The 27,937-nt window shown below is 47.3% G+C and overlaps 3 protein-coding genes across 29 annotated transcripts in view; 2 read left to right on the top strand and 1 right to left on the bottom strand.

Moving 5' to 3' along the window:
- DNAJC16 (DnaJ heat shock protein family (Hsp40) member C16) overlaps positions 1-8,221 on the bottom strand; it is a 51,539-nt gene extending 43,318 nt beyond the window's left edge. For 8 of the 20 annotated variants that reach the window (XR_014053140.1, XR_014053142.1, XM_081488072.1 and 5 more), the window contains exons 1-2: positions 5,764-5,998; positions 3,419-3,603 (exon numbers count right to left, since the gene is read on the bottom strand). Coding sequence is in view for 16 of the 20 variants with exons in the window: in XM_081488072.1 (XP_081344198.1) it covers positions 3,419-3,585 (167 nt within the window). In the remaining 4 variants the exon portion in view is untranslated. Of the gene's footprint in view, positions 1-3,418; positions 3,604-4,970; positions 5,014-5,333; positions 5,999-6,888; positions 6,959-7,534; positions 7,918-8,041 lie in introns of those variants that run through there. The other 12 variants (XR_014053141.1, XM_081488074.1, XM_081488081.1 and 9 more) reach the window with 10 other exon arrangements.
- Positions 334-955, top strand: LOC145505598 (SCAN domain-containing protein 1-like). Its single transcript, XM_081488095.1, has one exon. It carries the CDS (start codon positions 426-428, stop codon positions 855-857), a length of 432 nt encoding a protein of 143 aa, XP_081344221.1. The 5' UTR covers positions 334-425; the 3' UTR covers positions 858-955.
- Positions 7,973-27,937, top strand: part of CASP9 (caspase 9) — a 45,733-nt gene continuing 25,768 nt past the window's right edge. For 2 of the 8 annotated variants that reach the window (XM_081488083.1, XM_081488084.1), the window contains exons 1-8: positions 7,973-8,158; positions 13,225-13,621; positions 18,509-18,543; positions 19,446-19,622; positions 20,884-20,973; positions 22,139-22,286; positions 26,012-26,191; positions 26,811-26,920. In XM_081488083.1, coding sequence (XP_081344209.1) covers positions 8,027-8,158; positions 13,225-13,621; positions 18,509-18,543; positions 19,446-19,622; positions 20,884-20,973; positions 22,139-22,286; positions 26,012-26,191; positions 26,811-26,920 — 1,269 coding nt within the window. In that variant the 5' untranslated portion in view covers positions 7,973-8,026. Of the gene's footprint in view, positions 8,159-13,224; positions 13,642-18,508; positions 18,544-19,445; positions 19,623-20,883; positions 20,974-22,138; positions 22,287-26,011; positions 26,192-26,810; positions 26,921-27,937 lie in introns of all 8 variants that reach the window. The other 6 variants (XM_081488087.1, XM_081488086.1, XM_081488088.1 and 3 more) reach the window with 6 other exon arrangements.

The following is a 27,937-nucleotide window of genomic DNA, read 5'->3' as shown; positions in this document are numbered from 1 at the left end:
GACCATGTAATACCCATTTGCTTCAAATCAAATTTTATGATGCCTTTTTCTTGGGGTTGGAGGAGTTATTTTGCCAATGTAGATGACACAAGAAAAGTACTTATGATAAAACAATTATTGGGAGAGAAACGTCATTTTTCTGCGATTAAAAAGGAATTTAAAATGGTTTCACCAAGCAAAGAGAAAGCTCTTGAACAGGGTAAGCGTTAATTGCTCAGTTTATGTTTGACTTTTTGCAGCCCCATAGATTGTAGCCCACCAGGCTCCCCTGTCCAAGCGATTCTCCAGGCAAGAAAACTGGAGTGGGCCTTTTCCTGGAGCTGGTGGCGGGGCTTCGCGTCTCGCTCCTCTCCTTCCCCCGTTCACCCGGTCTTCCGAGGGGCACCTGCGCAGGAGTCTGAAAAATCCTTTTGCAGAGTTCTAGGATGGAGACTGAAGGGTATGCAGAGATGCAAAGAGATGGAGAAGTCCAGAATGATGAAATAAGGTCACCACCAAGTGAGGGGATGGCTGAGGAGCCAGAAGGCATCCTGATAGCGCCGCCCCAGGTCCAGGGTCCACCAGAGAGCCTGGATGAAGACTCTGAAGACGACCTGGAGACCGTGCCCCGAAGGAGTCCTCTCAACCCTGCAGCCTCCAGGCAGAGGTTCCGGGAGTTCCGCTATGAAGATGCAGCTGGGCCCAGGGATGTCCTGAGACATCTCCAGGAGCTTGCTGGACAGTGGCTGCGACCTGATATTCACACAAAGGAGCAGATTGTGGAAATGCTGGTGCAGGAGCAATTCCAGGCCGTCCTCCCTGAGGAGCTCAGAGCTTGGGCACAGAGGTGTCAGCCTGGGGTCAGAATCACTGGCTAAAATCTCACTGCTGCTTTTTCAGCCTACATATGAGAAGTGACCAAAGGCTCTCTTTGTTGCAAATCCAACTACAGTTATGAGAAATCTGAACCTTGATTTTCTTTGAGCTTGCCTTTGCTAGCTGTAATAAGAATCAATGAAAACCCTTTCTTTTTTTTTTTTTTGCCTGAAGCAGCTCTATTTCCTGGCACTGTGAACTCCAGAATGAGTTTCCCTGCCCTCTTGTAAGGACAATCAGTCTGCTGCTTGTTTTTGCTCTGCTGAATGCCTCCCTTTTTGCACTTTGTGACACGCTTTAATATATAGTTTTTATGTATCCAAAGAGATGATTGCTTCAATTTTAATATTCTTGATTCTCGCTGTGGTGGCTAGAATGGAAGTTTCTGTAACCCTACCAGTAACTCAATTTGGGATGTCCTTGAAATATAAAAGTTTGATTCTTAAAAAAAAAAAAAAACTGGAGTGGGTAGCCATTCCCTTCTCCAAGGGATCTTCCCGACCCAGGGATAGAACCTGCATCTCCTGTACTGCAGGAAGATTCTTTACCACTGAGTCACCAGGGAAGCCCTGAGCAGGGTAAGAAATATCACTATTAAGTGATAAAACAGCAGAGGAAAGCTACAAATTGAATTCAGTAATTAACCATTCCCCATGAAGTAGCTCATTCTGAAAAGTCAAAAAAGGAAACTGCTATTTTTCAGTGTACAAGTGACCCTTGAACAACGTGGGGCTCAGTTGAACTGCACAGTTCAAACCTATGTTGTTTGAGGGCCAACTGGATATGAAACCACTATGAAATGAAACAAACAGTTTCAATGATAAAATATTACCAGAGCCTAAAAAGCAGAAAATAATAGTACAGTGAAAATACAAGGGTAAAGTAAAATTTTAGACTTTCACTAGATGATCGTTTATTTATATGTATGGTGACATAAATACTCCTAAAGAGAATCTAATTAAGGAAGTGAAGCGTTAATGATTTATTTAATTAATATTGTAACAAATTTTTCAGCTCTGGAAGACAAAAAAGTCAAAGCTATACATTTTAATAGTATCCATAAAACCAAGCTATCATTTTTGCTTTTAAAATGTTGTCAAAGGCTATACCCTGTCCAAAAGAATGTTGCAACCTTATGAATTAATCACAGATTTACGTATTCTGTTTTAAAGAAGACTGAAATGATGTAGTAAAGAAAGTGACTTTGCTGTCGAGTCCCTGGAAAGAGGCCATGCACAATCAGAGACTTCATTTTTAGTATGCAATTCTGGGTATCTCATGATATGAATATGGTCTAAAATGGTTAGGTATTCAAAACATTCAAAAGTATATTTTAAACTACGTTTCACCTTTATCACCACCAACTGGATACTCAGATGCATTTCTCACTGAAGAATAATGGTATCAGGCAAAGTCAGGCACAGCCTGCGTTGTCATCCGCACGCAGCAGCTTTGCTGCTGTGTTAACTTCCTACCCATCCAGACTAACCCACTCACTCTTACTTCTGCCCAGAAGGGCAAGTGATTAAAAAACAAAACAGCAATAAACCTGCTGGTGCAGAAGGTCAACCTATGGAACCCAGAGGTAATACAGACTTCCCAACTCTGAGCCTAGTTGCTCACCCAAAAAACAGGGACAGCAATATCTGCCCTCATGGGGGTAATTATAAGGCTTAAATGAGCTAAAACAGTATAGAACCTGGGGCCTGTCATGCAGTTGGCGCGTGATGATGGCTCCCATCCCTAACTTTCTTTCCTTACTTGGTTGGTTCACCCAGCTTTTGTCACTTATGTCCTCACTGTCCCTTCCTTCCCCTGTGGCTCCCCTCCAGCTATATAATCCATCATTTCTACTCTGTCATGTCCAAGGCACTGATGGAAGACACTGATAATGTTTGTCCAAAATAAGCTTTAAATTCATTGCTCTCCTGCTAAATCACAAACACTGGCATATTCCCTAGCATATACAACATCTACAGGTAAAAATTAAGACTTTTCTATATGATGAGTTTTTAAAGTAATGTACTCAGTTCCTGAATATTCTCTTTAAATTGAGAGCAAAAAGCTCTTACTATAAAATTTTTTTTTAAAGCTTAGAAATTAATAATCTAGAGAATAGGACTGGGTAGTGTTCCCTTTAGCAATGATACTCATAAAGAGTTACTTTATGGATAACGTATCATGGGAAGGGCAGCTTATTTATTGTTGATTATATATATTATAGATATACATATAATTTATATAATATATATTAAAAATGTATTTATTAATTAAAGTTCCCTCCTACTTACTGTAACATTAAATAAGCAAATAGTATCAAGGCAATTCTTTAAGCCAAAGAATTCCTAAAAGGGGTTTCATAGTAACTAGGCTTTGGATTCTAAAAAATTATAGAATAGCATGAATATACGTTCTCCCATATAAAATATGTTAGACAAACATGTATTATATATTTAACGAACACAGAAACAGAGACAAATAAAAGCTAACCATAATTTAGGCTTCATTCTCCTGCTAAAACTGCTTAGCTTATTTTAAACTTCTATTTCTTTGTTTCACCTACCATTCCCGGGCGAGCTTCTTATAAGCCTTTTTAATATCAGCCTGACTGGCTGTTCGGCTGACCCCTAGGACTCTGTATGGGTCAAAATCCAACGCAGACAGAATTTGCAGGATCAGAACCAGAACTATCAAGAATTGCCAGGAAATGCTCAACTTTTTCACTTCCATTTCTCTTCCTTTCCAGAGCTGAAATGATTGAACAGGCAGTAAGTTTCAGTGGTAGAAATCTGGACAGTCTGACTTTTTATGTAAAGGTATAAGATGTATAGATGAAAAACAAAACAAAAGATATTTTGCAGGAAAAGTACCAAGCTGTTTAACCCCATCTTCTTAAATGAACACCCTTGCTACTGTTTTTGACTATCACAAATAAGAACTATTACAGATGAAGAGATGAGCAATAAGATAGCAACTCTCCAAAATCCCTGGATTAGAAAAGCTTTAGAAATGACTGAAAACAAATGAGATGAAGAAATAATAAGCAAACGCGAGAAAATATACATAGGGAAATCTAGGCAACTACATCTCTAACAAACTATTTCACGTATTATGACAGTAACAGTTTAATCTTAATTTATTTAAAAAATTTCTTTGGCCACATTACACAGTATGTAGGATCTTAGCTACCTAACCAGGGATGGAAGCTGCACCCCATGCAAAGGAAGCGTAGAGCCTTAACCACTGGACCAACGGGGAAGTTGCCTGACAATAATAGTTTAAACCTAAAATATGTGGTTAGAGAATCCCTTACCGAGCACTTGCTAAATAAATTCATGAAATCGTAAAATTTACTATATGCAAAACTACAAAATGAGACAGTTGTGATGTTCTTGGGAGTTAAATAAGTACAAGGATGAAAGTGAAATACTCTAAAATAAAACTGGAGTTACAACTTCACATGCCCCAATTCTATTCTTTGTCACCATGCCCATTCAAAAAGAAAACAGGAAGCTGCCTTTAATCACTAGCAATACTGTAATTATAAGTGGAGACCTCAGATGAGAAAAAGTGGTGAGAAGAGTTTTAGTTTGCCATCAGAGGGGCATTAATGGCAAAGATTGTAGACCAGGTATGGTCTTCAAATGTCAAAGCTCCATCTCCACTGAGGGTAGTGACTGAATTCACTGGATTTTGGAAGTAATCCTGGCAAGTTAACAAGGTAGTGCTGCATTGCATTGACATATTTACACTCCAGGATCATGATCTTTGTGATATCAGACAATGATTTTTCAAAGGTCATATTTATCTTGTGTGTGATAAATTGCTCAGTCCTGTCCAACTCTGCGACCCCATGGACTATACAGTTCATGGAATTCTCCAGGGGATCTTTCCAACCAAGGGATGGAGCCCAGGTCTCCCGCGTTGCAGGAAGATTCTTCAACATCTGGGCCACCAGGGAAGCCCCCTATTTATCTTGGTTTCTCACAAATCACTAACATCTTAAGGATCAAGCATCTAATGTGACATCTTACTTAAGGGAGGCAAAGGTGTAACAGTGGATTCTGACAAGTGGGAGTCTAAATGCTACCTCAAAGTCTTCACCAAAGACTAACCTGATGGCCACTGTTTAGGACTGAAAGCATGCCGAATAAAAGCCTAAAACAAAAAGAATTTTCTTCTTTGTTAAGGCAACCTATAACCTATTCTGTCGTACAAAATACACATAAAAAAACTAAAAACTGAGAAGGCGATGTAGCTATTGGTTAAGCACATGGACTCTGGAATCAGACTAACATTGGGATCTGTCCTCCATCGCTTTATGACCTTGGACAAATTACTTAAAACTTGCTAAACTTCAGTGTCCTTCTTCATAAAGTGGATGAAAATAACACCACCTTGAAAGGATCGACATGGGAGTTAAACGGTAAAGGATTTACTGAGCATGGGGTCAGCAGCCAATAAGCGGTATTTATTACCATTATTTTTTCTACCATGCAGTGCAACCAGTGCCTTATTCAACTGTGTCAGTCGCCTCCACTTAGAGAGCCCAAGTGCCGGGGCGCTGTGTTCTTTGCTGACAGCCCGACCGTGCCAGCCTCAGGACAGGAAACAACCTGCCCAACAGGTAGGTATCGCCCTGGGTCAGTATCCCCTGGACCAGGCAGACGCTCCCAGAGACATGCTTAGGTCTGAGCCCCGCCTCGAGCTCCCGCCGAACGTCGCAACCCTCCAGGAGACAGCCGCATCCCTCGCCGCCCCCGAGAGCCCTGGGTCGGGCCCTATCAGCTCCGGGTTCTCCCCGGGCTCAGCGGGGACCCGGAACGAGGACGAACTGACTGGAGATCCCTGAGCCAGCCCGGCCCCGCCGCGTCCGCGGCTCCGCGCGTCACGCCGGGAAGGAGTTACCGGGAAAGGGCACCGGCCTAACCGGCTGCAGCGGCCGTGCTCCAGTTAGTCCGCCGGGCCGGGAGCCTCCGGATCACACCAGCGCTCGCCAGGGCCTGGGGAGGGGAAAGAGAAGGGACGAGCTGGAGGGTAGTCACGTGATACTTAAAGGCCCGGCGCACCAAAGGCGAGGACAGAACAAGTCGAGGTCTTCTACTCTGTGAATCTGTTTTGACCCTTGCCACCCGCCGTCTCCGCGTGGACCTGGCACGGTTGCCATAGGAACGAGGAGCGCTCTCAGGCGGGATCCAAAGGGAAGGTGGTGACCAAGGAGGCCAAAACGTGCCTCCTAGAGAGGCAAAGTCGCGATGCATGATGGGATGCCAAAAGACCTCCCCGATTCAGGGAGGAGTTTCCACCTCTACCAGGAGATGGCCCTTGTCTAGCAGCAGTTGCTAGGGCTGGGAACTATCGCTGTTCCCTCGTCTCTTTAACCCTATTCTTAGACTCCGAGAGCGTCAGAGTTGGAAGGGACCTTAGGGATAGTTTCTAGTTCAACTCCTCCGTATCCTGATGGAGGAGACTGAGGCCCAGAGAGGGGTAGAGACTTGCCCAAGGCTTAGAATCCAGGTCACTTAATCCTATTTTCCAAAAAAGCGATTTCCACTCTAGATAATGTGCTAGATCCTGTCCTTACCACCGGAAAAGGATATGTGTGTGGTGATGCTGGGGGGGAGGGTGATGGGGGAGAGGCACAAGTAAATGTGATAAGCTTTCCGTGAGCCAATGACATAGATTCCTTGGGGATATAAAGAAAGATTTTATATTCTCCTGCCTTGTTTATTTACGCTTTATTTCCTTTGAGTTTATCACTATCTAACATACTATATCTTTCATTTATTTATGCTGTTTATCACCTGTCTCCTACTGGAATATAAGCACCTAAAAGCAGGACTTTTAAAGTCTCTTTTGTTCACCTCTATATTCTTGGTGCTTCTGCAGACCTTGGCACAGATAGGATCTCAGTACATATTCGTGGACTAAATGAGTGAATGGGGCTGAAGTTTAGCTGCTCAAGAGAATGTATTCTAAAGTAGATTCCCAGTTGCTAGTGGACTTTGAGTTGGGTTGGGGTTTAAATCCTACCTGCCTCTACCACTGGTACCTCTGTGATCTTGAATGGTGACTTCACTTCCTAGAGCCCCAGCGTCCATGTCTGAAAAATAGGGGAAAAGAATCTCATCTCCCTGTAGGATTGTAGTCAGGAAGAAATTAGATAATACAATATAAAATGGCTTGCACAATGCTGGGACTCAGCAATTGCTCAACAAACAGGAGCGATTTTTTTTCATATTTTTATGTTGTCTGTGAGAAGGTTTTTTTAAATATTGAAACATAAGTTGACGTATGAGAAATTTTTAAAAATTATAGCTGACGTAGGAGTAATTTTTAAAATGAGGAAATGAGCCGTACAAACAGAGGACAAGATTTCTATTCGATTTTTACCTTGTGGGAGGTGCTAAGGTGGGAGGGAAGAGGGGAATGGAAGACTGTACGGTGGGTTTGGTTGGATCGGACAAGTTTGGAACAGTAAACACAGTAAACAAGGAGATCCCGGCATGCTAAAGGATACTCAGTTTCACTGCGGACAGAGGACAGAGCTAGAGGGGTACGATGCCCTGGAGCGGGTTGAACTGGGCGGGACAGACCATGGCTTCAGGCACGACATTCTCTCTTAGTAGAAATATGACCACCCTCCGCCCCGCCCCGAGCGTCTATGAATGGTGCGTGCCTCTTTATCTCTTTGCGACCCCATGGGCTGTAGCCCACCGGACTCCTCTGTCCATGGAATTTTTCAGGCAAGAATGCTGGAGTGTGTTGCCATTTCCTTCTCCAGGGGATCTGCCCAGTCCAGGGATGGAACCCGGGTCTCCTGCATTGGCAGGCCGTTTATTTATCACTGCGCCACCAGAAAGCAAAGTGCTAGAGAATTCTGGCTGGGAGCCCCTGACAACGGCGCAGGGGTGTGTCCTGGGGAGGTTCGGACTCTAGAGGTGTGGTGGGGCGCCGGGGACGAAGCTGAATAGCCGGGATGTGGCGGGGTGGCGGGGCCTGGGAGCCGTGCAGTGACGCGGAGGTGGGTCTTGGGGACAGTTGGACCCCGGGGGCGTGGGCGAATGGGGCGGGGCGCAACGCGGGGGCAGGTCCTGGGGAGAGGGCGGGGCGCGGCGGCAGAAGCCCGGAAGCGGACAGAGGCGACGGGGGTCCCTGCTGTCTGTCCGCCATGGACGAGGCTGACCGGCGGCTCCTGCGGTGGTGCCGGGTGGAGCTGGTCGGTGAGCTGCAGGTTGCTTCGCTTTGGGACGCTCTGCTGAACCGCGAGGTTTTCACTCCCGACATGATCGAGGACATTCAGGTACGGTCCCCAGCTTTCTGCACAGCGCAGACTTCAGGTCACAGTTGGGGACAGCGAGGCCACTCGGAGGGGGTTGCTGAAGCCACACCGTGACTTAATGGCCCAGCTCCCGCCCTCGCCCTCCCCCCTTGGGTCCCCCCGTCTGTGCCACACAGTACCCCTTCCCTTTGGGGAACCATCGTGAGGGAACCCCGTTTTCCCCCAGGGCGTCAGCCTGCTAAATTTCCCAGAGGAACCAAACAACCCCCAAACACCTTTTTGAGGGTTTGCTAAAGCGATTACATGCCTTGCACGAGCAGAGTACACCCGTGAGCTGCTGCAGTGCTGGATGCCTGTCTGGAGGCATACCTGTTTTCCTCCTCTAGGGTGGAGGTTCTGGCTTCTCAGGAGGCTCAGTGGTAAAGAATCCACCTGCAATGCAGGAGACGTGGATTTGATCCCTGGGTGGGAAAGAGCCCCTAGAGAAGGAAATGGCAACCCACTCCAGTATTCTTGCCTGGGAAATCACATGGACAGAGGAGCCTGGTGGGCTACAGTCCATGGGGTCCCCAAAGAGTTAGGCATGACTGAGCGTCTGAGCATGCACCAGGGTGGAGGTTCAGAGCACCCACTTGGGAGATCTGACTGCCTGGCACTGTATCCTCTTTGAGCCTCAGTTTCCCATGCTGTGAAATGGGAAAAACATCATACTGCCATGAGGGCTAAAAGAGATAAGGGTTGTGAAACAGAAAAGCTTCAGGTACAGGATGAGGGCACGTCAGATGGTACCTGTCTTTGCCCTGTCCTCCTTGACCAGCCCCTTGTATGTTATATGTCTTTTAAGGGGTTTGGAGATGAGGGGCCTACTGCAGATAGTGAAGAGAATAATAAAATCAAACATTTGAGGTTCTCTTTAAAAGCATTTTTGGCTGCCCTGGGTCGTTGTTACTATGCACAGGCTCTCTCTAGTTACAGCAAATGGGCCTACCCTCTAGTTGCAGTGGGTAGGCTTCTCATTTCAGTGGCTTCTCTTGTTGTAGCTCAAGGGCTCTAGACCGCTGGCTCTGTGGTTGCAGAGCGTGGGTCCAGTTGCCCTGCGGCATGTGGGATCCTCCCGGACCAGGAATCAAACCCATGTCCCCAGCATTGGCAGGTGGATCCCTAACCACTGGACCACCAGGAAAGTCCCTGAGGTTCTCTTTAAAAGCACTGTCATATCTTTGTCTTATTTGACCCTCATCACATGCCTGTGAGGTCAGGAGGGAACAGAATATATTTCTTACCAGGAGATACAGTGGGAATGTATGGCTTCCTAGAGGCCCTTGTGTAGTGCCCTGTAGGCTGCTTGCAGGCCAGTTTCTGCATCATCCAGGAACTTGGCCTGACCACTGAGGAAGTCTTTAATAGGACAAATATCTATAGGAAGTCGCCAATGTATGATATTAAGAGAAGTCTTACAAGCATCTGCTGTGTACTAAGGAGTGGAAATAATTTGAGGCCATATGCTTGCTACCAGGAACATTCACAGGAGTGATAAACTTGAATGTCCTTGGAGGCACAATAGGTGGGCACTAGAATGGGCAGCCTCTGCCCTGCCCTCCAACTCCAGCTGAGTATGATCATACAAGAATGCTGGCCCAGTGTTGCCAGATCTTTTATATCAAGAAAAGTAAAAGTGTTAGTCGCTCAGTCATGTCTGTCCCTTTGCAACCCCATGGACTGTAGCTCAGCTCCTCTGTCCATGGGATTCTCCAGGCAAGAATACTGGTGTGGGTTGCCATTTCAAGTGGGAAATTATTTTGGATTTTTTGGCCACGCCCTGAGGCTTGCAGGATCTTAGTTCCCTGACCAAGGGTTGAACCCAGGCCCTTTCAGTGAAAGTGAGGAATCTTAACCACTGGACCACCAGGGAATTCCTGTTTCCTGATTTTTCACGTTAGCAAAAATAGCACAAGGAACTCTGCTCAATAACCTGTGATAACCCAAAGGGAAAACCGATTTGAAAAACAATTGTTGTTCAGTTGCTAAGTTGTGTCTGACTCTTTGTGACCCCATGGACTACAACACCCCAGGCTTCCCTGTCCTTCACTATCTCCTGGAGTTTGCTCAAACTCATGTCCATTGAGTCAGTGATGCCATCCAACCATCTCATCTTCTGTCACTCCCTTCTCCTCCTGCCTTCAATCGTTCCCAGCATCAGGATCTTTTCCAATGAGCTGGCTCTTTGCATCAGGTGGTCACAGTATTGGAGTTTCAGCTTCAGCATCAGTCCTTCCAATCAATATTCAGAGTTGATTTCCTTTAGGATTGACCGGCTTGATCTCCTTGCAGTCCAACACAGTTTGAAAGCATCAGTTCTTCAGCACTCAGCCTTCTTTGTGGTCCAACTTTCATATCCGTACATGACTACTGGAAAAACCATAGCTTTGACTATATAGACCTCTGCTTTTTAAAATGCTGTCTAGGTTTGTCATAGTTTTTTTTCCTCAAGGAGCACGCATCTTTTAATTTCATGGCTGCAGTCACTGTCCATAGTGATTTTGGAGTCCAAGAAAATAAAATCTGCCACTGTTTCTATTTTTTCCCCATCTATTTGCTATGAAGTGATGGGACCGGTTGCAATGATCTTTTTTTGAATGTTGAGTTTTAAGCCAACTTTTTCACTCTCCTCTTTCACCTTCATCAGAAGGCTCTTTAATCCTCTTTGCTTTCTGCCATTAGAGTGGTATCATCTACATATTTGAGGTTGTTGAAATTTCTCCTGGCATTCTTGATTCCAGCTTGTGCTTCATCCAGCCTGGGATTTCACATGATGTACTCTAATAGAATTTAAATAAGCAGGGTGACCATATAAACCTTGATGTACTCCTTTCCCAATTTTGAACCAGTTCCGTTGTTCTATGTCTGGTTCTAACTGTTGCATACAGGTTTCTCAGGAGGCAAGTAAGGTGGTCTGGTATATGAAAAATAATAGATACTTGTATAACTGAATCACTTTGTTGTATACCTGAAACTAAGACATTATTATCAAATATACTACAATATAAAATTAAAAATAAATGTTAGCAACAAATTCAGAATTTTTAAAGAATGTGTTATGAACAATGGGCCACCGTTTTACCACTCCTAGTATGGCAGAACCACGTGGATCTCGGCTGTCATCCTGGCTCTGTGACATATTACATATTAGCGAGTTGCAGCAACTTTCTTAGACTCAGTTTCCTTCATCCTTAAAGTGGAGATAATTGTAATTTAATCTCTTTACAAGGTTGTTGAGGAGGACTAAATGAAATGATGCGTTGTGTGAGTGTGTGTCTGTGAGTGTTTGTAAACAATGAGAGACATCAAAACCCCATGACTTACTTGTAGAGAAGTAGGAATGTAGCTAACTTTTGCTAATGGAAATTAATCATCTCAGTGATAGTACAAATGTGTGCTATTCAAGGAGCTTCCCAGGTGGTGCTAGTGGTAAAGAAATGACCTGCCAGTGCAGGAGACATAAGGGACACAGGTTCAATCCCTGGGTCAAGAAGACCCCCTGGAGAAGGAAATGGCAACCCACTCCAGTGGGTTGAAAAATCTCATACCTGAAAAATCTGAAAAATCTCATGGCAGGCTACAGTCCATAGGGTTGCAAAGAGCTGGACTTGACTGAAGCACGTGCTATTCAGTGTAGTGTCCATTAGTCACATGTGGCTATTTAAATGTAAATATGAAGTAATTAAAATTGAACCCAGAAAAGGCAGTTCCTTAGTCACATAACCCAAGTGCTCAGTAGCTACATGTGGCTGATGGCTACCATTTTGGACGGCTCAGATAAAGATTTCCATTGTCAAGAAAACTTCTCTTGTATTACACTGCTGTAGGATATTTGCGAACAGGGTGGTATCTTATCCCAGTGGAACTTGTCCAGAGTTGGGCCTCAAAGGAGAACCAGCAGATAACCAGCATCTTCCTCCTGCTGCCTGTATCCTTCTCTGGTCTCACCATCCCAACACTTGTCAACCTTGACCACTCCTGCAACTTCACAGTCCACCCAATCAATGCCCAAGTCTTGTGGATTTCCCCTCCTTATTTCTTTTGTCTGTCCTCTCACTTTTCTCCATTCCAGCTGCAAGTCTTTGCCACCACCTAACTTGGCTGTGGCCACTTCCTGCCATTGTCCACTTTGCCCCCAGGATGAGTTTTTTAAAAGGCAGATCGGACACTGTCACTTCTTTCTTAAAGTTCTTACATAGCTCTCACAGCTTTCTTGGCATGACTGTGCAAAGATCTCTCTCCCACCCAATTTAATCTCCCATTTCTCTGAATTCACTGTTCCTTTCTTAGTGTTCTGGGGGCTCAGGCAAGCTAGCCCCTCCTGGAGGCTTCCCTGATTTCTCAAGTCTGGTTGAGTGCACCTGTACCCTTCCAGGCCCATGTGATTTTCCTTCTGGCATTTCTGTCTTTGCTGTGTCATTGTCTTGCCCCCCCCCCGCCATTATTTATCAATTTTTGTTTTTGGCTGCACTGGGTCTTGTGGGCTGAGAACTCTCACTGCAGTTCACAGGCTTCTTGTTGCTATGCATGGACTTTTTCTAGTTGTGGCAAGTGGGGGCTACTCTCCAGTTGCAGTACACGGGCTTCTCATTGCAGTGGCTTCTCTTGTGGTGGAGCACAGTCTCTAGGGAATGTGGGCTTCAGTGACTGTGGCATACAGGTTCAGTTGCCCCGTGGCATGTGGGATCTTAGTTCCTGGACCAGGGATCAAACCTGTGTCCCCTACATTGGCAGGTAGACTCCAAACCACTGGACAGCCAGGGAAGCTCCTGTTTGCATCCTCCACTAGAAGTCACTCCATGAAGACAGACTATTCTCTCTTGCATTTTCAGCACTTGGCCATTCTGGGCACACGGTAGACCTCCCCGACATAGATATTGAATAGATAAATGAAGACTGGCAGGTGGCCTATGCTCAGAGTAACCTCAGGCTCAATTTTTGCCCACATGCCTGATTGTTTAGACTTCGGTAGATGGGAATTGGGGGGTTAGGGTGAGAGTCACAGAAAAGTGTGTGGATAATAGTGACATGTCTTTCTTTCCAAACAGAGGGCAGGCTCAGGATCTCGGCGCGATCAGGCCAGGCAGCTGATCATAGATCTAGAGACTCGAGGGAGTCAGGCCCTTCCTTTGTTCATCTCCTGCTTGGAGGACACAGGCCAGGACACTCTGGCTTCATTATTGAAGACCAGAAGACAAGCAGCAAAACAGGATGTGGAGGCCATCAGACCCCTGGATCTCAAGCCGGTGGTGCTCGGACCAGAGGGCCTCAAACCAGAGGAGCTGAGAGTGAAGAAGCAGGACTCGTCAAAGCTGAGCCAAGGAAAACTCGCTCCAGTGGTGCTGGGGCCAGAGGAGCTCTGGCCAGCCAAGCTCAGGCCTGAGGTTCTCAGACCAGAGGTCCCCAGGCCAGTGGACACTGGTTCTGGAGGATTCACTGATGTCTGTGAGTACCAAGAGGGGATGGTGGATGGATGTACTAAGTGGTCATTGACAAGTGACCAGTGGTACAGCTGGGTAGTGTGAGCTTCAAAATTAATTTTGGTGTTGTGTTTCTGAGTATTCATAGGGGATGGGTGGAATATTCCGGTAGGGGTTCAGGAGAGCCCCTCCTCTGAAAAGCATGTGTTGAAGTCTGGTTTGGATGTCATGGGTTTTAATCGGTGTTTCCAGATCGATCTATTGTTTGTGATTTGCCTTTGGGTCCAGGTGAGTCAAATGGACTAGCCCAGGCTTGGGGGCAGGAAGGAGGTATCTATTAGAGTCTGTCCCAAGTGGGCACTATACATACCCTTATCTCCTCTCCTCACAACAACCCTGTAAGGCAGGGCATCATTAGACCCATTCTTGTCGATGAGGAACCCAAGACTCAGGGAGGTGAAATAATTGCCTATGGTCACAAAGCTACATCCAGTAAAATACATAAATCCAAAGACTGCAGCTGGATGATTTTTACCAACTGGGCTTCCCTGGTGGCTCAGCGGGAAAAAAATCCACCTGCCACTGCAGGAGATGTGGATTTGATCCCTGGGTGGGGAATATCCTCTAGAGAAGGAAATGGCAACCCACTCCAGTGTTCTTGCCTGGGAGTTCCCATGGACAGAGAAGCCTGGTGGGTTGCAGTCCATGAGACTGCAAAAAGCTGGACATGACTTAGCGACTAAACAGCAACACACAGACAACCACACTCCAGATTATTACAATATAGAGCATTCTGGTGTCCTTTAGGACTCTCTTGTACTTCTTTCCAGTCTATTCCCACTCTTCCCCCTTCCAAAGGAATCACTGTTTTGATCTCTTGCTGTAGATCCCTTTTGCTTGTCCTTGAACTTCAGTGTAAATGAAATCCTATATACTCTTTGAGTTTGGCTTCTCTTGCCATCATTATATTTGTGAAATTCACTCATGCTGTTGTGTGTATCAGAAGTTAATTCTGTTTCATTGCGAGATAGTTCTTATTCTGAATCATCCACAGTTTATTTAACCATTCTCTTGTTGATGCGCATGTGGTTTTTTCTTAGGGCTTTGTTTCCATGGCAGCATGTGGAGACCTAGCACTTTCTATTTCATGGTTTCCCAGTTGGCCATTGCATGATATGGATGCTAATAATAATAGTAGTAGTAATGGTTAACTTTACTGAGTGTGGCATGTGGGATCTTTAGTTGCATCATGTGGGATCAAGTTCCCCAACCAGGGATTGAACCTGGGCCCCTTGCATTGGGAGCTTGGAGTCTCAGCCATAGGACGACCAGGGAAGTCCTCCTTGTGTGATTTGAGTTGCCTAGGCTCAGCACTAAGACATCTACCCTTCCTTCCCTTAGGCAGCAGAGGGTGTGTGTTTCCCCCCTTCTCTCTCTGCTAGAGCCATGGGCATGTGCTCACTGATGCTCAGGCTATGACTGATTCTTTTGCACACACACTTGCCCATATGTGCTTCTTGTTCCCTTGGAAACTGTCATTTTGGGAGAAATGGGTTTCATGCATGTTATACCTGACTACTTTATCCTCCGTGTGGGTCTAGAACCCCTCCCCGCCTTTGTTAGTGCAGTGACTGCTGCCTGGAACCTTCCTTACCTCTTTTCTTTCTTTTTTTAAAATTATTTATTTGGCTGTGCTGGGCCTTGCTGCATTTGAGCTTTCTCTAGTTGCAGCGAGCAAGGCCTCCTCTTCTTATTGCAGTGACTTCTCTTGTTGCGGAGCATGGGCCCTAGGGTTCGAGGTTCAGTAGTTTTGGCACATGGGCTTAGTTGCCCCGAGGCATGTGGGATCTTCCTGGAATGAACTTATGTCAACCACTGGACCACTAGGGAACTCCCTCCCTCCCTCTTTCTTTTGGTACCTTTGTCAATTTACTCCCTCTACATGTCGCTATGGCCTATGGACCTCTCGAGAGCAACTATTTTGCTTTGTAGATTTTTTTTTTTTTAGATAAAAATTTTCCATCTTTATTGAGATATAATTGATGTATAGCACATTGTGTAAGTTTAAGGTGATGATTCGATACTTGGATGTATTATGGAACAATGACCACACTAAGGCTAGTTAGCACATCCATCAACTCACATAATTAACACTTTTTTTTTGTATATGTGGTGAGAACATTTAAGATATACTTGCTCAGCAGCTTTCAGGTATGAAAGTGAAAGTGAAAGTTACTCAGTCGTGTCCAACTCTTTGTGACCCCATGGACCATACAATCCGTGGAATTTTCCAGGCCAGAATACCAGAGTGGGTAGCTATTCCCTTCTTCAGGGATCTTCCCAACCCAGGGACTGAACCCAGGTCTCCTGCATTGCAGGTGGATTCTTTACCATCTGAGCCACCTGGGAAGCCCTGATACTTGAAAAAAAATATAGTAATACTGTATAATCCAGCAGTTCCACTTCTGGGTATATATATTGTCTTTCTATGTTTTCTTATAGCTCGCTTAGCTTCCTTAAAACAATAATTTTGAATTCTTTATTGGGCAAATCATAGATTTCCATTGTGTGTTTTTGGTGGTATCTTGTTTCCTTAATTTTTCATATTCCTCCAAGTCTTGTGTTGCTGTCTTTGAATTTGAAGAAGGAGCAATCTCCTCTAGTCTTTATTCTTCAGTGTGTCCTATGTAGTTGGAATTTTGCACCAATGGTATACTGCAACTTCTCTGCTAGACTCTTGGACTTCCACAAAGGCATTCTTGTTTGTGGGTGATTGTCAAAAATCAGTGTTCTTTGGGAGAATGAAGGTGGTAGAAAACTCTTATTCTGCCGTTTTGATGATGTTACTCTCTCACTTTGTGGATCATTACTGCCAGTTCAGGAAATAAACACATTCTTCAGCAGTAGTTGCTGCTGTTGTTCAGTTGCTAAGTCATGTCCTACTCTTTGTGACCCCATGGACTACAGCACACCAGGCTCCCCTGTCCTTCACTATCTCCCCAAGTTTGCTCAGGTTCATGTCCATTGAGTCAGTATCTAATAATTTCATCCTCTTCTGCCTCCTCTCCTTTTGCCCTCAATCTTTCCCAGCATCAGGGTATTTTCCAATGAGTTGGCTCTTCACATCAGGTGGCCAGAGTATTGGAGCTTCAGCTTCAGCATCAGTCCTTCCAATGAATATTCAGAGTTGATTTCCTTTAGGATTGACTGGTTTAATCTCCTTGCAGGCCAAGAGACTCTCAAGAGTCTTCTCCAGCACCACAGTTTGAAGGCATCAATTCGTCGGTGCTCAGCCTGCTTTATGGTCCAATTCTCACATCTGGATATGTAGTAGATAATGGTATATTCAGTAGTATTGGTATTTGTAGTATTGACATTTGTAGTATACAGTAGTATTGGCATTTTATAATACTGAAAATGATATTTTCAGTAGTAGATAATGGTATTTTGAGGAGTGCAGTGGAATTTTGGAAATGAGCAGTTGTTTAAGAATTAAGTCTCTGGTCTAATGGAAGTCTTCAGGCTAGGTAAAACCGTTTCTAATTTAAAAGATGGAATGTAAATGCATTTATGGCATGACTTTTAAACAGGCAAAAGAATAGCTCCTAACGAGGTCCAGGCCCGCTCTGAGTGATGAACGGCACCATGGTTGGATCACGAGTATAGTCTCTGGCATGACTGGGTAATGGTCAATGTCTATTTATTTAAAAAAGAAAAAGTCCCATAACCTTGTAGGCTGGTCAGTTGACTTCTTGCTAATTGAAATGAAAACTCTTTTGAAACTGAAAGAAAAATCACACCTTTACTCATTTATTCATTCTTCAGCTATTTGGTGAGGACCTTCAGCTATTTGGTGTGTGCTGTAATTCCATGGACTGTACAGACCATGGGATTGCAAAGAGTCGGACACGACTGAGTGACTTTCATTTTCACTTTCACTTTACCGTGTGCTGGGCTCCATGGATTCCACAGAGAGGGAACAGACCTGGAGCTTCCCTATGCCTCTCTGTTCTAGAAAGTGAAAGTGAAGTCACTCAGTCGTGTCCGACTCTCGGCGACCCCGTGGACTGTAGCCTACCAGGCTCCTCTCTCCATGGGATTCTCCAGGCAAGAATACTGGAGTAGGTTAATCTCACATAAATGGAATCACACCGTATGCCCTCTGCTGACTTTTCTAAAGCTCGGAATGGTGTGTTTGCAGTTATCCACGGTGGTGCGTGTACCCCCTTCCTTTTTAAGCTCTGTCGTGTCCCTTTGTATGGTTGTGTCACAGTTGACTTACCCATCCACTTGCTGATGGATGTTTGGGTTGTTTCTCATTCGGGGAGTATGAATAAGGCTTTGATGATCATTCATGGCCAAGTCGTTTGGTGCCCACTGTGCTCATTTCTCTTGGCTGTGTACCTGGGAGTAGAGTTGCTGGTCAGAGAGTAGGTGTGTGTTCAACCTTATTGGAAACTTCTTTTTTTTTAAAAAAAAATATCTTTAAAAATAATTATTCATTTATTTTTGGCTGTGCTGGGTCTTCATTGCTGCGCACGGGCTTCCTCTAATTGAGGCGAGCAGGGGCTACTCTTCGTTGTGGTGCACGGGCTTCTCATTGCAGTGGCTTTTCTTGTTGCGGAGCATGGGCTCTAGTTGCACGGTCTTCAGTCATTGTGGTGCATCCCAGGGATCAAACCTGTGTCCCCTGCATTGGCAGGTGGATTCTTATCCACTGTACCACCAGGGAAACCCCTGGAAACTTCTAAATAGTTCCCCAATGTGGCTGTGCCGCTTGACTTCACCAGCAGTCCCCGGAAGTTCCTGAGTTCCTGCTCTTCTGCGTTTCTGTGGGAGGTGTCCTCACAGGGTCCCTTGTCCCTTCCCTGTTGGATCCTGACATTCACGTTTTCCCTCTTTCTCTCTCCAGGTGCTCAGGACAGAGCCAAGGGAAATGCCGATTTGGTGAGTCTTCATGTCATTTGGGGCCAGTTGTGTTGGCTTTCGGCTCTTCTGCTCTCCACTTCCCAGGTCCTTCCTGCAGCTGTGTCAGGAGCCCCAGGAGCTCAGCCCAGCTGGAGAGGGTCCCAGTCCTGGGGCCCCTACAGCACCCTGACCCTGATACAGCTCTTCCTGAAGCAGATTGTCTAACCCTACTCTTTCCTCACCTGTGAAGTCGGGTTAGATCTAAGGAGGGGTCAGTATGAGAATCGGCTGTGGCACCTACCCTGGACCAAATCCCTCCCTGTCTCAGTCACAGTATTTATGGTGTGACTCCCTTGTGTCAGCCTGGACTTCGCACTAGGACACCTGGGAACCAACCACTCAAGTTTCTAGCACTCGTGGAGCCATCGGCCTAGCAGAGACTAGTCACATAAAGAAATATATAAACGTACATATTGTCGAGTGCCATAAACAACAACAGCAAAAAAACCCAGGCTGTTGTGAGAGAGAATTACTAGAGAAACATTGAACCTCAAGAGGAAGTGGCCTCAGACTCTCCAAGAGTGACTTGGGCAGGAGTCTGCCGGCAGAGCTGATCACGTGATTGTCAGTACTCTCCAGGCCTGGCGACCTGTTGGTCTTTTGGGGGTCATTGTCTAGGAGAGCTGGATTTTTCAGCTAGCGGTTCCATCCTGAGTACTCTGAAGGGAACTAATCTTCTGTCCCAGGTTTAGCTGATCATCCGTCACACAGCTACGTGTGTGTGGTGTGGATGCCAGACACCCGCTTCGGAGGGAGGCAGGTTGCGGGCTCTGTCCCATCTCTCCAGACCGTCCTCCCCATGGGTGAGACCCAGGGGGTCACCTTCTCTCCCGAGGAGTGCAGCGAGACCCCGGTTTATGCTGGTCCCTCTGCTTGGGCAGGCCTATGTCCTGAACGCAGACCCCTGCGGCCACTGCCTGATCATCAACAACGTAAACTTCTGCCGTGAGTCGGGGCTCAGGACCCGCACAGGCTCCAACATCGACTGTGAGAGGATGCAGCGACGCTTCCGCCTACTGCAGTTTGCGGTGGAGGTGAAATGTGACCTGACTGCCAAGGTACGGCCCTGTGCACGGAGAGAAATGGGGGCTCATGGGGTAGTGTCCTAAGGAGGGCCCCTGAAAGCCAGCGACTCCCCAAGACGAGCCCTTCAGTCTGTAGGACCACAAGAGGCAGTGTGGCTCGTGGTTACCAGCGAGAGCTCCAGACTCAGACCTGGGTTGAGGACTGACTCTCCCACTACATGTGTGACTCCTGAGCCTGAGCTTCTCTGTCTATAAAGCGAGAACTGTGCTTACCTCCTAGGGTTGCGTTAGGTAAGTGTTAGTCACTCAGTCATGTCTGACTCTTTGCAACCCCATGGACTGTAGCCCATCAGGCTCTTCTGCTCATGGAATTCTCCAGGCAAGAATACTGGAGTGGGTTGCCATTTCCTCCTCCAGGGTCTTCCTGACCCAGGGATCGAATCCAGGTCTCCTGTATTGCAGGGAGATTCTTTACCGTCTGAGCCACCTGGGACATTGTAGGAGTAACTCAAGAGTGCCTAGCCCAGCATCTCTTCCCAAGTCTTCTCTTGTGATCACTGTGACTGTCCTTACTTCACTACTGGCCCTGGGAGCAGGGGACTGGCCCAGGATATGGACCTGATCCGTCAGTGGACCTGATCCGTCAGGGCTCACCCACGGCCCTCTCTCTCTCTCTTTTTTTTTTTTTTAATAAATTTATTTATTTTAGTTGGGGGCTAATTACTTTACAATATTGTAATAGTTTTTGCCATACACTGACATGAATCAGCCATGGGTTTACATGTGTTCCCCTTCCTGGACCCCCCACCCACCTCCCTCCTCATCCCATCCCTCTGGGTCATCCCATTGCCCCGGCCCTGAGCCCTTGTCTCATTCATCGAACATGGAATGGTGTTCTGTTTCACATATGATAATATACATGTTTCAATGTTATTCTCCCAGAACGTCCCACCCTCACCTTCTCCCTCAGAGTCCATAAAATTGTTCTATGCATCTGTGTCTCTTATTCTGTCTCGCATATAGGGTTATCGTTGCCATCTTTCAAATTCCATATATATGCATTAGTATACTGTATTGTTGTTTTTCTTTCTGGCTTACTTCACTCTGTATAATGGGCTCCAGTTTCATCCATCTCAGAAGAACTGATTCAAATGTATTTTTTTTAATGGCTGAGTAATATTCCATTGTGTATATGTACCACAGCTTCCTTATCCATTTGTCTGCTGCCACGGACGAATCAGGATATGGACCTGATCCGTCAGTGGTCGGGCTCACCCACGGCCCTCTCTTGTAGCAAATGGTCCAGGCTTTGATGCAGCTGGCACGGCGGGACCACGGCTCTTTGGACTGCTGTGTGGTGGTCATCCTCTCTCATGGCTGTCAGGTAGGTGGCCTCACCTTCTCTAGCAGGCGCCCAGGAAGGCTGCCCCGAGAGGCCCTGCAGTAGCCTTGACTCTTCCTGTGTCCAAGACACCCTGGCCTTTGTGGGAAGAGCCACGGGGCCCTGTCCACCTTCTGTTGTTTTCTCAGAAGCCATTTGGCCCTCTGAGGAGTTGGGTGCTCCTCCTGGGTGGGAGGGCTGTGACCCTGGGAGAAACCGTCTGGGAGAGGCAGGAAGAGGTAAGCTGGATTTTGTTCAGAGCCGGGCACAGCTTACAAGAGCTCCCAGCTCCTGTCTTGGTCCTGCTGGACGTTGTTCCGGGCCCTTTGCTGCTGGCTGTGAGTCGGGACACTGGGACCCACTCTGGCCTTGACCACTAATGTGCTGGGTCATTGTGGCCAAGCCTCTCCCCCTTTCTGGGCCTCAGTTTCCTCATCTTTTGAGTTGAGGGGTTGGACAAGCAGAGGTAACAACCCCAATGGATTGTACAGTGTTTTCAAAGCTGGCAACTGTAGCACGGAAGTCACGATTTTCAGCTTGTCCTGAAAAACCGCAAAGGTCTGACCCATCAGGCCCGGATCCTCAAAGAGCAAAATTCTGGCCTGTGGCTGGTCTGGGGCCACCCCTTTGGTCCTTTCATTCACAGTGTGGCCCCTGGACTGCAGCATGGGCATCACCTGGCAGCTCGGGAGAATGTAGGTTCTCATTCAGAGCCTGTACGTTAACAAGACCCCTGTAAACACAAAGTTTGACAGGAATTGCTCTAGAGTAGTTGTTCTCAATGTAGCTGTAACAGAGGCACCTGAAGGGCCAGATTTCTGGTCCGCACTACCAAGGTTTCTGATTTGGGAAGTCTGGGTGGGAATTTGCATGTCTTTTAAGTTTCCAGGTGATGCTGATGCTGCTGGTCTAGGGACCACACTTTGAGAACAACCAATCTAGAGGAAGCTGGCCAGTGTTCTTGAGTTAGGCTATCTGGTGTTATAGGCATGTGAGTTTGAGACCTTTGGAATTGAGGCTGCCCAGGACCAACCTGCTGTGTTTCACTCAGCCTTGTGCCCCTGGTGGAACCTTCTAAGTTCTTGGTCCCCACAAAGGCTCTGCACAAAGAGGCCATTGGATCCTACCATAACTTCTTGGGTTGTCACCAGAGTTCTTTGTCTTCTAGGCCAGCCACCTCCAGTTCCCAGGGGCTGTTTATGGTACAGATGGATGTCCTGTGTCCGTCGAGAGAATTGTGAACACCTTCAATGGAACTGGCTGCCCCAGCTTGGGAGGGAAGCCCAAGCTCTTCTTCATCCAGGCCTGTGGTGGAGGTAAGCCGGTCCTCAGCGTCGCTGCCGATCAGGCTAGTGGGAAAGTAGAGGTCGATCCAGGCATCCAGGGGGTCCCAAACATGGTCACTGCTGTCCGAAAGTGGCACCTCCATCTAGTTGGAGTAGCCTGAACTCTGTCTAACTTTTAGAGGTTTGTATCTCATGATGCTGTAGCATCAGGGGATCATTCAACTGTGGCCACTTCAACCTCAGACTTGGCGAAAACAAACAACGCAGAGGAGAGAGGAAACCTCTTTCATTTTCCTTATCATCATTCTCCTGACCTCCATCAACCCGCCCCCCTCCCACTGTTACAGAGAAAGGGAGGCCACTGCTGGATTAACTGTTGGAATTCTCAAAGGCTTAGGTATTAGGGAATCAGTAATTTTTAAGGATTATTTAGATTGTTTGTAGCTTTGCTATATGTCCTGATTTTAAACCTGAGCCCTACTTCACCGTTACCTGGTTTTCTTGTAAAATAAAAGAGGGAAGAGAAAAGAACATTGTGCGCCCTGGATTATAGGACATGAGGTCATCTCCAGGTGATCTGACCCTGACCTCTTTGCCTCCCCCGCCTGGCATGCTGTGCCCACCCCAGCACTGCTCAAGCTTCCTAGGATGTCAGGCTCTGGCTTACTCCTCAGCCTTTCTATGTGCCATCCCTCTGCCTTATCTCCTGGCCAACTCTTAATCATCCATCCTTCTGGTTACAATTTATTGTCACTGCTTCCAGGAAGTCTTCCCTGAATATCCCCTTCCTTGCAGAGAGTCAGAGTTCGCTGGCCCTTGTTCTTCTGTAGCCCCTATTCTTCTCTTGTCTTAGCACTTTCTCCTAGTATTGAGATGGCCTCATCCCTTGGTCAACCCTCTGAGGGCAGGGCTAGTCCCACCTGCCCTACAGCTGGGTCCCTGCCTGACACAAAGCTCGTAGTCTGCTTGCATCTTTTGTGCATTTAATTGTTTGACTTTGAAATAAAGCCATATAAAAATATCTGTGAGCAAAATCTGAAGTAATGTAGACTCCCACCAATAAAAACTAAACCAAACAATTAACTGCGAACAGGAGAACTCCAGAGCTGGAAAGCAGTAATTAAGGTGCCACCTTTGAGATTCGGGTCCCTGCTTTGCCCCCGTGTGTTTTAACGCAGTGGGATCATGTGTTTAACGCTGTTGCCACGTGAGGGCGCCACCATCAGCTGAGTACAGAAATACCCAAAGGTTGCGGATCTCTGCCAGTGTCTGGTGAAGAGTCCTGTTGTTTATATGTCTCTCAACTGGTCTGCCCTGGGGTTTGGTGACTCGTGTTGCTATTTTAAGAATCACTGTTGTTGCAATTTAAAACAATTTAAAAATCTTCTAAATGTCATCTGCCCCTTCATTAAGAGAGAGCGTGGGCACCAAGGTGGAAGAACAGACCTTGGAGTCAGTAACTCCGGTGTGAAATGTCAGTGAGTAAGCTGTGTGATGAACTTGGCCAGAGCGGAGGGGCCTGAGATCTGGGGGTGACCCCTCCAGAACTTTGGAGGTCATGCTGAGAGGCCAGAAAGGAAGAATCATGGACGACAGTGGTTGTGGATTTTATGTCCTGAGGGAATGGCTCCTTGTCCCACTGTGTTTATTCTCATGGGAAGTCAGGCTTCCTCGCAGGAGTTTTGAATCAGTGAGGCTCCTTAAGAAGAAAGCAGTGCCTTAAATGCACAACCCGTAGGTGAGGTCTTCCCCTCAGATTTGTAGGAGGATGACGCGTGAAGCGAGACACAGCCGGTATCCCCTGTCTGGCCCCCTTCTTCCTCTGTCCCCCATCTTCCCCTCCCGGAGCCCCTTGTCTCTGCCCGCCCCATCTCCTTCAGCCCTTCCTGTGGCATCCCCCTCGCTGAAGAGCCGCCTCCCCCACTGCACCCTGCCACCCCAGGCAGAGCCAGCCACAGCCCCACGCTCCCATCCCAGGTGCCCTTCCCCGTCCCACTTCAAGTCGTTCCCGGAACCCAGGGTGGATTCCAGAATCTTGGTCAAGAAGACAATCGGAAGCAGTGACCCAGGATAGCAGTCCGGTTTTCACAGATCTAAGAAGACTCCCGTGCGGGCTTGGGGGCCCCTATAGGAAGCAGTAGGGTAGCTGAGAGCCAGAAGAATGTAGGGTGGAGTCCTGGTCCCCTGCATATTAGCCGTGAGATCACAGACAGATTGCCAAGTTTCTGAGCTTCAGGTGAGAGGTCAGTCAACACTGGGGTTATTACTGTGGGGTTTCCAGAGCCATCTGTCCTATCTCTGTCCCCTGCAGGTGGGACACCAGGTTCCCTGGGTGAACTGTGACCTCCCTCGTGCCTTGCTGTTACCCACCATGGCTGCAGCCACACAAACCCTCCTGCCCTGGGACCTGCCTGACAGGTGCCATTTCTCCCCGCAGGACTGTTCTCCCTTCTCACAAGGGAGACTGGGTCACAGCCGCCTGCTCCAGAAACCTCTGGGCCGCTCCACCCTCTGCCTGTCTTTATTGAAGCTCTTTCTAGGTGCCTTCTTTCTCTTGTTTTGGTGGTGTAGCTTGTGGGATCTTAGTTCTCCGATCAGGGATTGAACCCTTGCCCCCTGCAGTAAAATTGTGGTAACTCAACCACTGGACCTCCAGGGAACTCCCTAATGTGACTTGAGTTTTTATTTTTTTATTTTTGCCTGTGCTGGGTCTTCGTAGCTGCACACAGGCTTTCTCCAGTTGCAGTGAGCGGGGGGCTGCTCTTTAGTTGTGGTGCGTGGGCTTCTGATTGAGGTGGCCTCTCTTGTTGCAGAGCTGGGCTCTAGGGTATCTGGACTTCAGTAGTTATGAAGTAGTTATTCTGGGCTCCAGAGCACAGGCTCAATAGTTGTGGTGCACGGGCTCAGTTGCATGTGGGATCTTCCCAGACAGGGGATTGAACCTGTGTCTCCTGCATTGGCAAACTGATTCTTTACCACTGAGCCAGCAGGGAAGCCTGTGACTTAATCTTTAATGACATAAAATAAAATTTGCCATTTTAACCGTTTAAAATTGTTCAATTTAGTGGCTGTCAGTACAGTCACGATGTTGTGGGACCATCATCACCATCTAATTCTAGAACATTTCATCTTCCTCCCAAAGAAACTCCATATCTGGTAGCAGTCACTCCATTCCCCCTCCTAACAGCAACTAATCTGCTTTCTTCTCTCTGGATTTGCCTCTTCTGGATACTTCATATAAACAGGATATCATGTGGCCTTTGATATTTGGCTTCTTTCACTTAGCCTACTCTGGAGGCCCATCCACATTGTATTATGTTGCAGTATTTCATCACTTTTTAAGCTTGAGTAATATTCTATTGGATATTTATACCTCCATTCATCTGTCCCTGGACACATGAGTGGTTTCTACCTTTTGTCTGCTGTGAATAATATGATGAACGTTTCTGCATAAGTTCTTGTTTGAACACTTGTTTCTAGTTCTTTGGCGTGTATACCTTCTAACTGGTTTCTTTTGCTGTTTTTAAAATGTCTGCATTCTTGCTCCCCCCAGCCCCTACTTTATTGAATGAACATGTAAAAATTTTGTTTTGGTAAAAGTAAAGCTCCTGTTTAGGCTTCCTGCTCATGTTGGCCCAGCACTAAGCCCCTGGCTCCAGAGGAAATCAGGCCTCTCAGGGCTGGTGGCACGGAGAAGTGGGAGCTCTGGTCTGGGCATCTCACTGACAACTTGTGTCTGTTTCTGCTTCCTGCAGAGCAGAAAGACCACGGGTTTGAGGTGGCCTCCATTTCCCCTGAAGATAAGACCCCCAGTAGCGACCCTGAGACGGATGCTACCCCATTCCAGGAAGGCCCACGTTCCATTGACCAGCCGGATGCCATGTCTAGTTTGCCCACACCCAGCGACATCTTGGTGTCCTACTCCACCTTCCCAGGTGAGTGGGTCCGGAGACCTTGTCCTTCTAGCTGGCAAGTCCCCTCATCTGCCCCAGAAGTGCTGTGAAGGAAAGACCTGTGAGTCTTGGTTCTGCTGCTTTGTTGCCTGCGTGACCCTGAGTAAGTTACTTCACCTCTCTGAGCCTCAGCTCAGGGCGAGGCAGTCAAGGCGCCTAGAATGCACAACGGAAGGAGGCACGCCCCCTTGTTTCGGTGTGCCTCAGTCTCCTCACCCTAGTCCTGGCCCTGCCTCAGTCTTCTCATCTTTAAAATGGGAATATTAATTGTACCTTGGGGATCGTCATGGTGATTTTAACAAGGTGGCTGGCCCACTGCTGAGCCCAGTGCCTGACACACAGCAGGTTTGACAAATGTTTGTTTCCTTCTTTCTTATCCCTTGGAAGACTCAGTTGACTTCTCTAAGACTGGATTGCCTTGTTGGGAAAACAAGAACCCTAACCAAAGTCACAGGGTGGTGGTGAGGATGAAATAAGAGCACGCAGAGCCCAGAGATGCAGGCTCTGATGTCCATATAGACATCAGTCAAGGTCTGGGGGTGGGCCCACCTGCATGGGGAGGGTGGCTCCCCAGCGAAGCTCAGCCTTTCTCCTTGCACAGGCTTTGTCTCCTGGAGGGATCCCAAGAGCGGCTCCTGGTACATCGAGACCCTGGACAGCATTTTTGAGCAGTGGGCTCACTGTGAGGACCTTCTGACCCTCCTCCTCAGGGTGAGGCTGCTGGAGGGCCAGTGTGTCCTCCCTAGGGTGGGGGTGAGCAGGGCCCCAAGCCCATGCCAAAGGTTTCTTCTGCAAGCCAAAGGCTTGCCGTGAGGGTTGATGTTTTTGCTTCTGTAAATACACGAAGTTATTGCCTGTAGTGTGGCTTCCCTGGTGGCTCAGTGGTAAAGAATCCGCCTGCCAATGCAGGAGACGCGGATTCGACCCCTGGATCAGGAACATCCCCTGGAGGAGGGCATGGCAACCCACTCCAGTATTCTTGCCTGGAGAATCCCGTGGACAGAGGAACCTGGCAGGCTACAGTCCATGGGGTCGAGAAAAGAGTCGGACACGACTACGTGACTAAAACAACAAACAGCAACACTGGCTGCAGTGACATTTGCTCATTACACCAAAGACAGCCTTCCCTGGCCTCTGAGGTCCCAGGCTGACACCTCCCACATTCCCCACTGATGGAGCCGGTCCTCAGTGCCAGCGTGGGATGGCCCAGTACTCGAGCACAGCCCCTGATGGAAGGTCGCAGGCCTGTACCCTCTGCCCCACTATGTAGTCTTTACTCTTGACCCTCAAGAATCAGGAATCCCTTTAGTATCTCCCGACTCGGGAGGCCCCAGTGAGAATAGCGAAGCATGGCTGGACAATGCCCACTCAGAGTGGTTGCTCCTCCAAGGGGCTCAGAACATGCGGGGTCCCCTCCTGCTCTGCTCAGGTTTCTTGTGCCACAAGAAGGGGCTGTGAGGGCTCGGACCACTCCTTCCTCCTGGGGAGGCTCTGGCTCTGAGCTTTGCTGGGCAGAGGAGAGGAGAAAAGCAGGTGCAGGGCCATCCCTGTCAGGACTCCAGGGGTGCCATGAGCCATGGCCGTGGATGAGAAAGTCTCACAGGCAGTTGGGGGCCCATCAGGGCTAAGCAATGTGCTCAACTCCTGGGTCTGCTCTCTTCTCTCAACTTTTCTTCATGTAGACCTTTTAATCTGACTTGAATTTTGTGACTTTTTGAATTGTGAATT

The sequence above is a fragment of the Giraffa tippelskirchi genome, chromosome 5 (genome assembly GCF_054371585.1).
Source record: "Giraffa tippelskirchi isolate mGirTip1 chromosome 5, T2T-mGirTip1v1.2.pri, whole genome shotgun sequence".
In the NCBI taxonomy this organism is placed as follows: Eukaryota; Metazoa; Chordata; class Mammalia; order Artiodactyla; family Giraffidae; genus Giraffa; species Giraffa tippelskirchi.
This window is presented reverse-complemented; position numbering and strand designations above follow the sequence as displayed.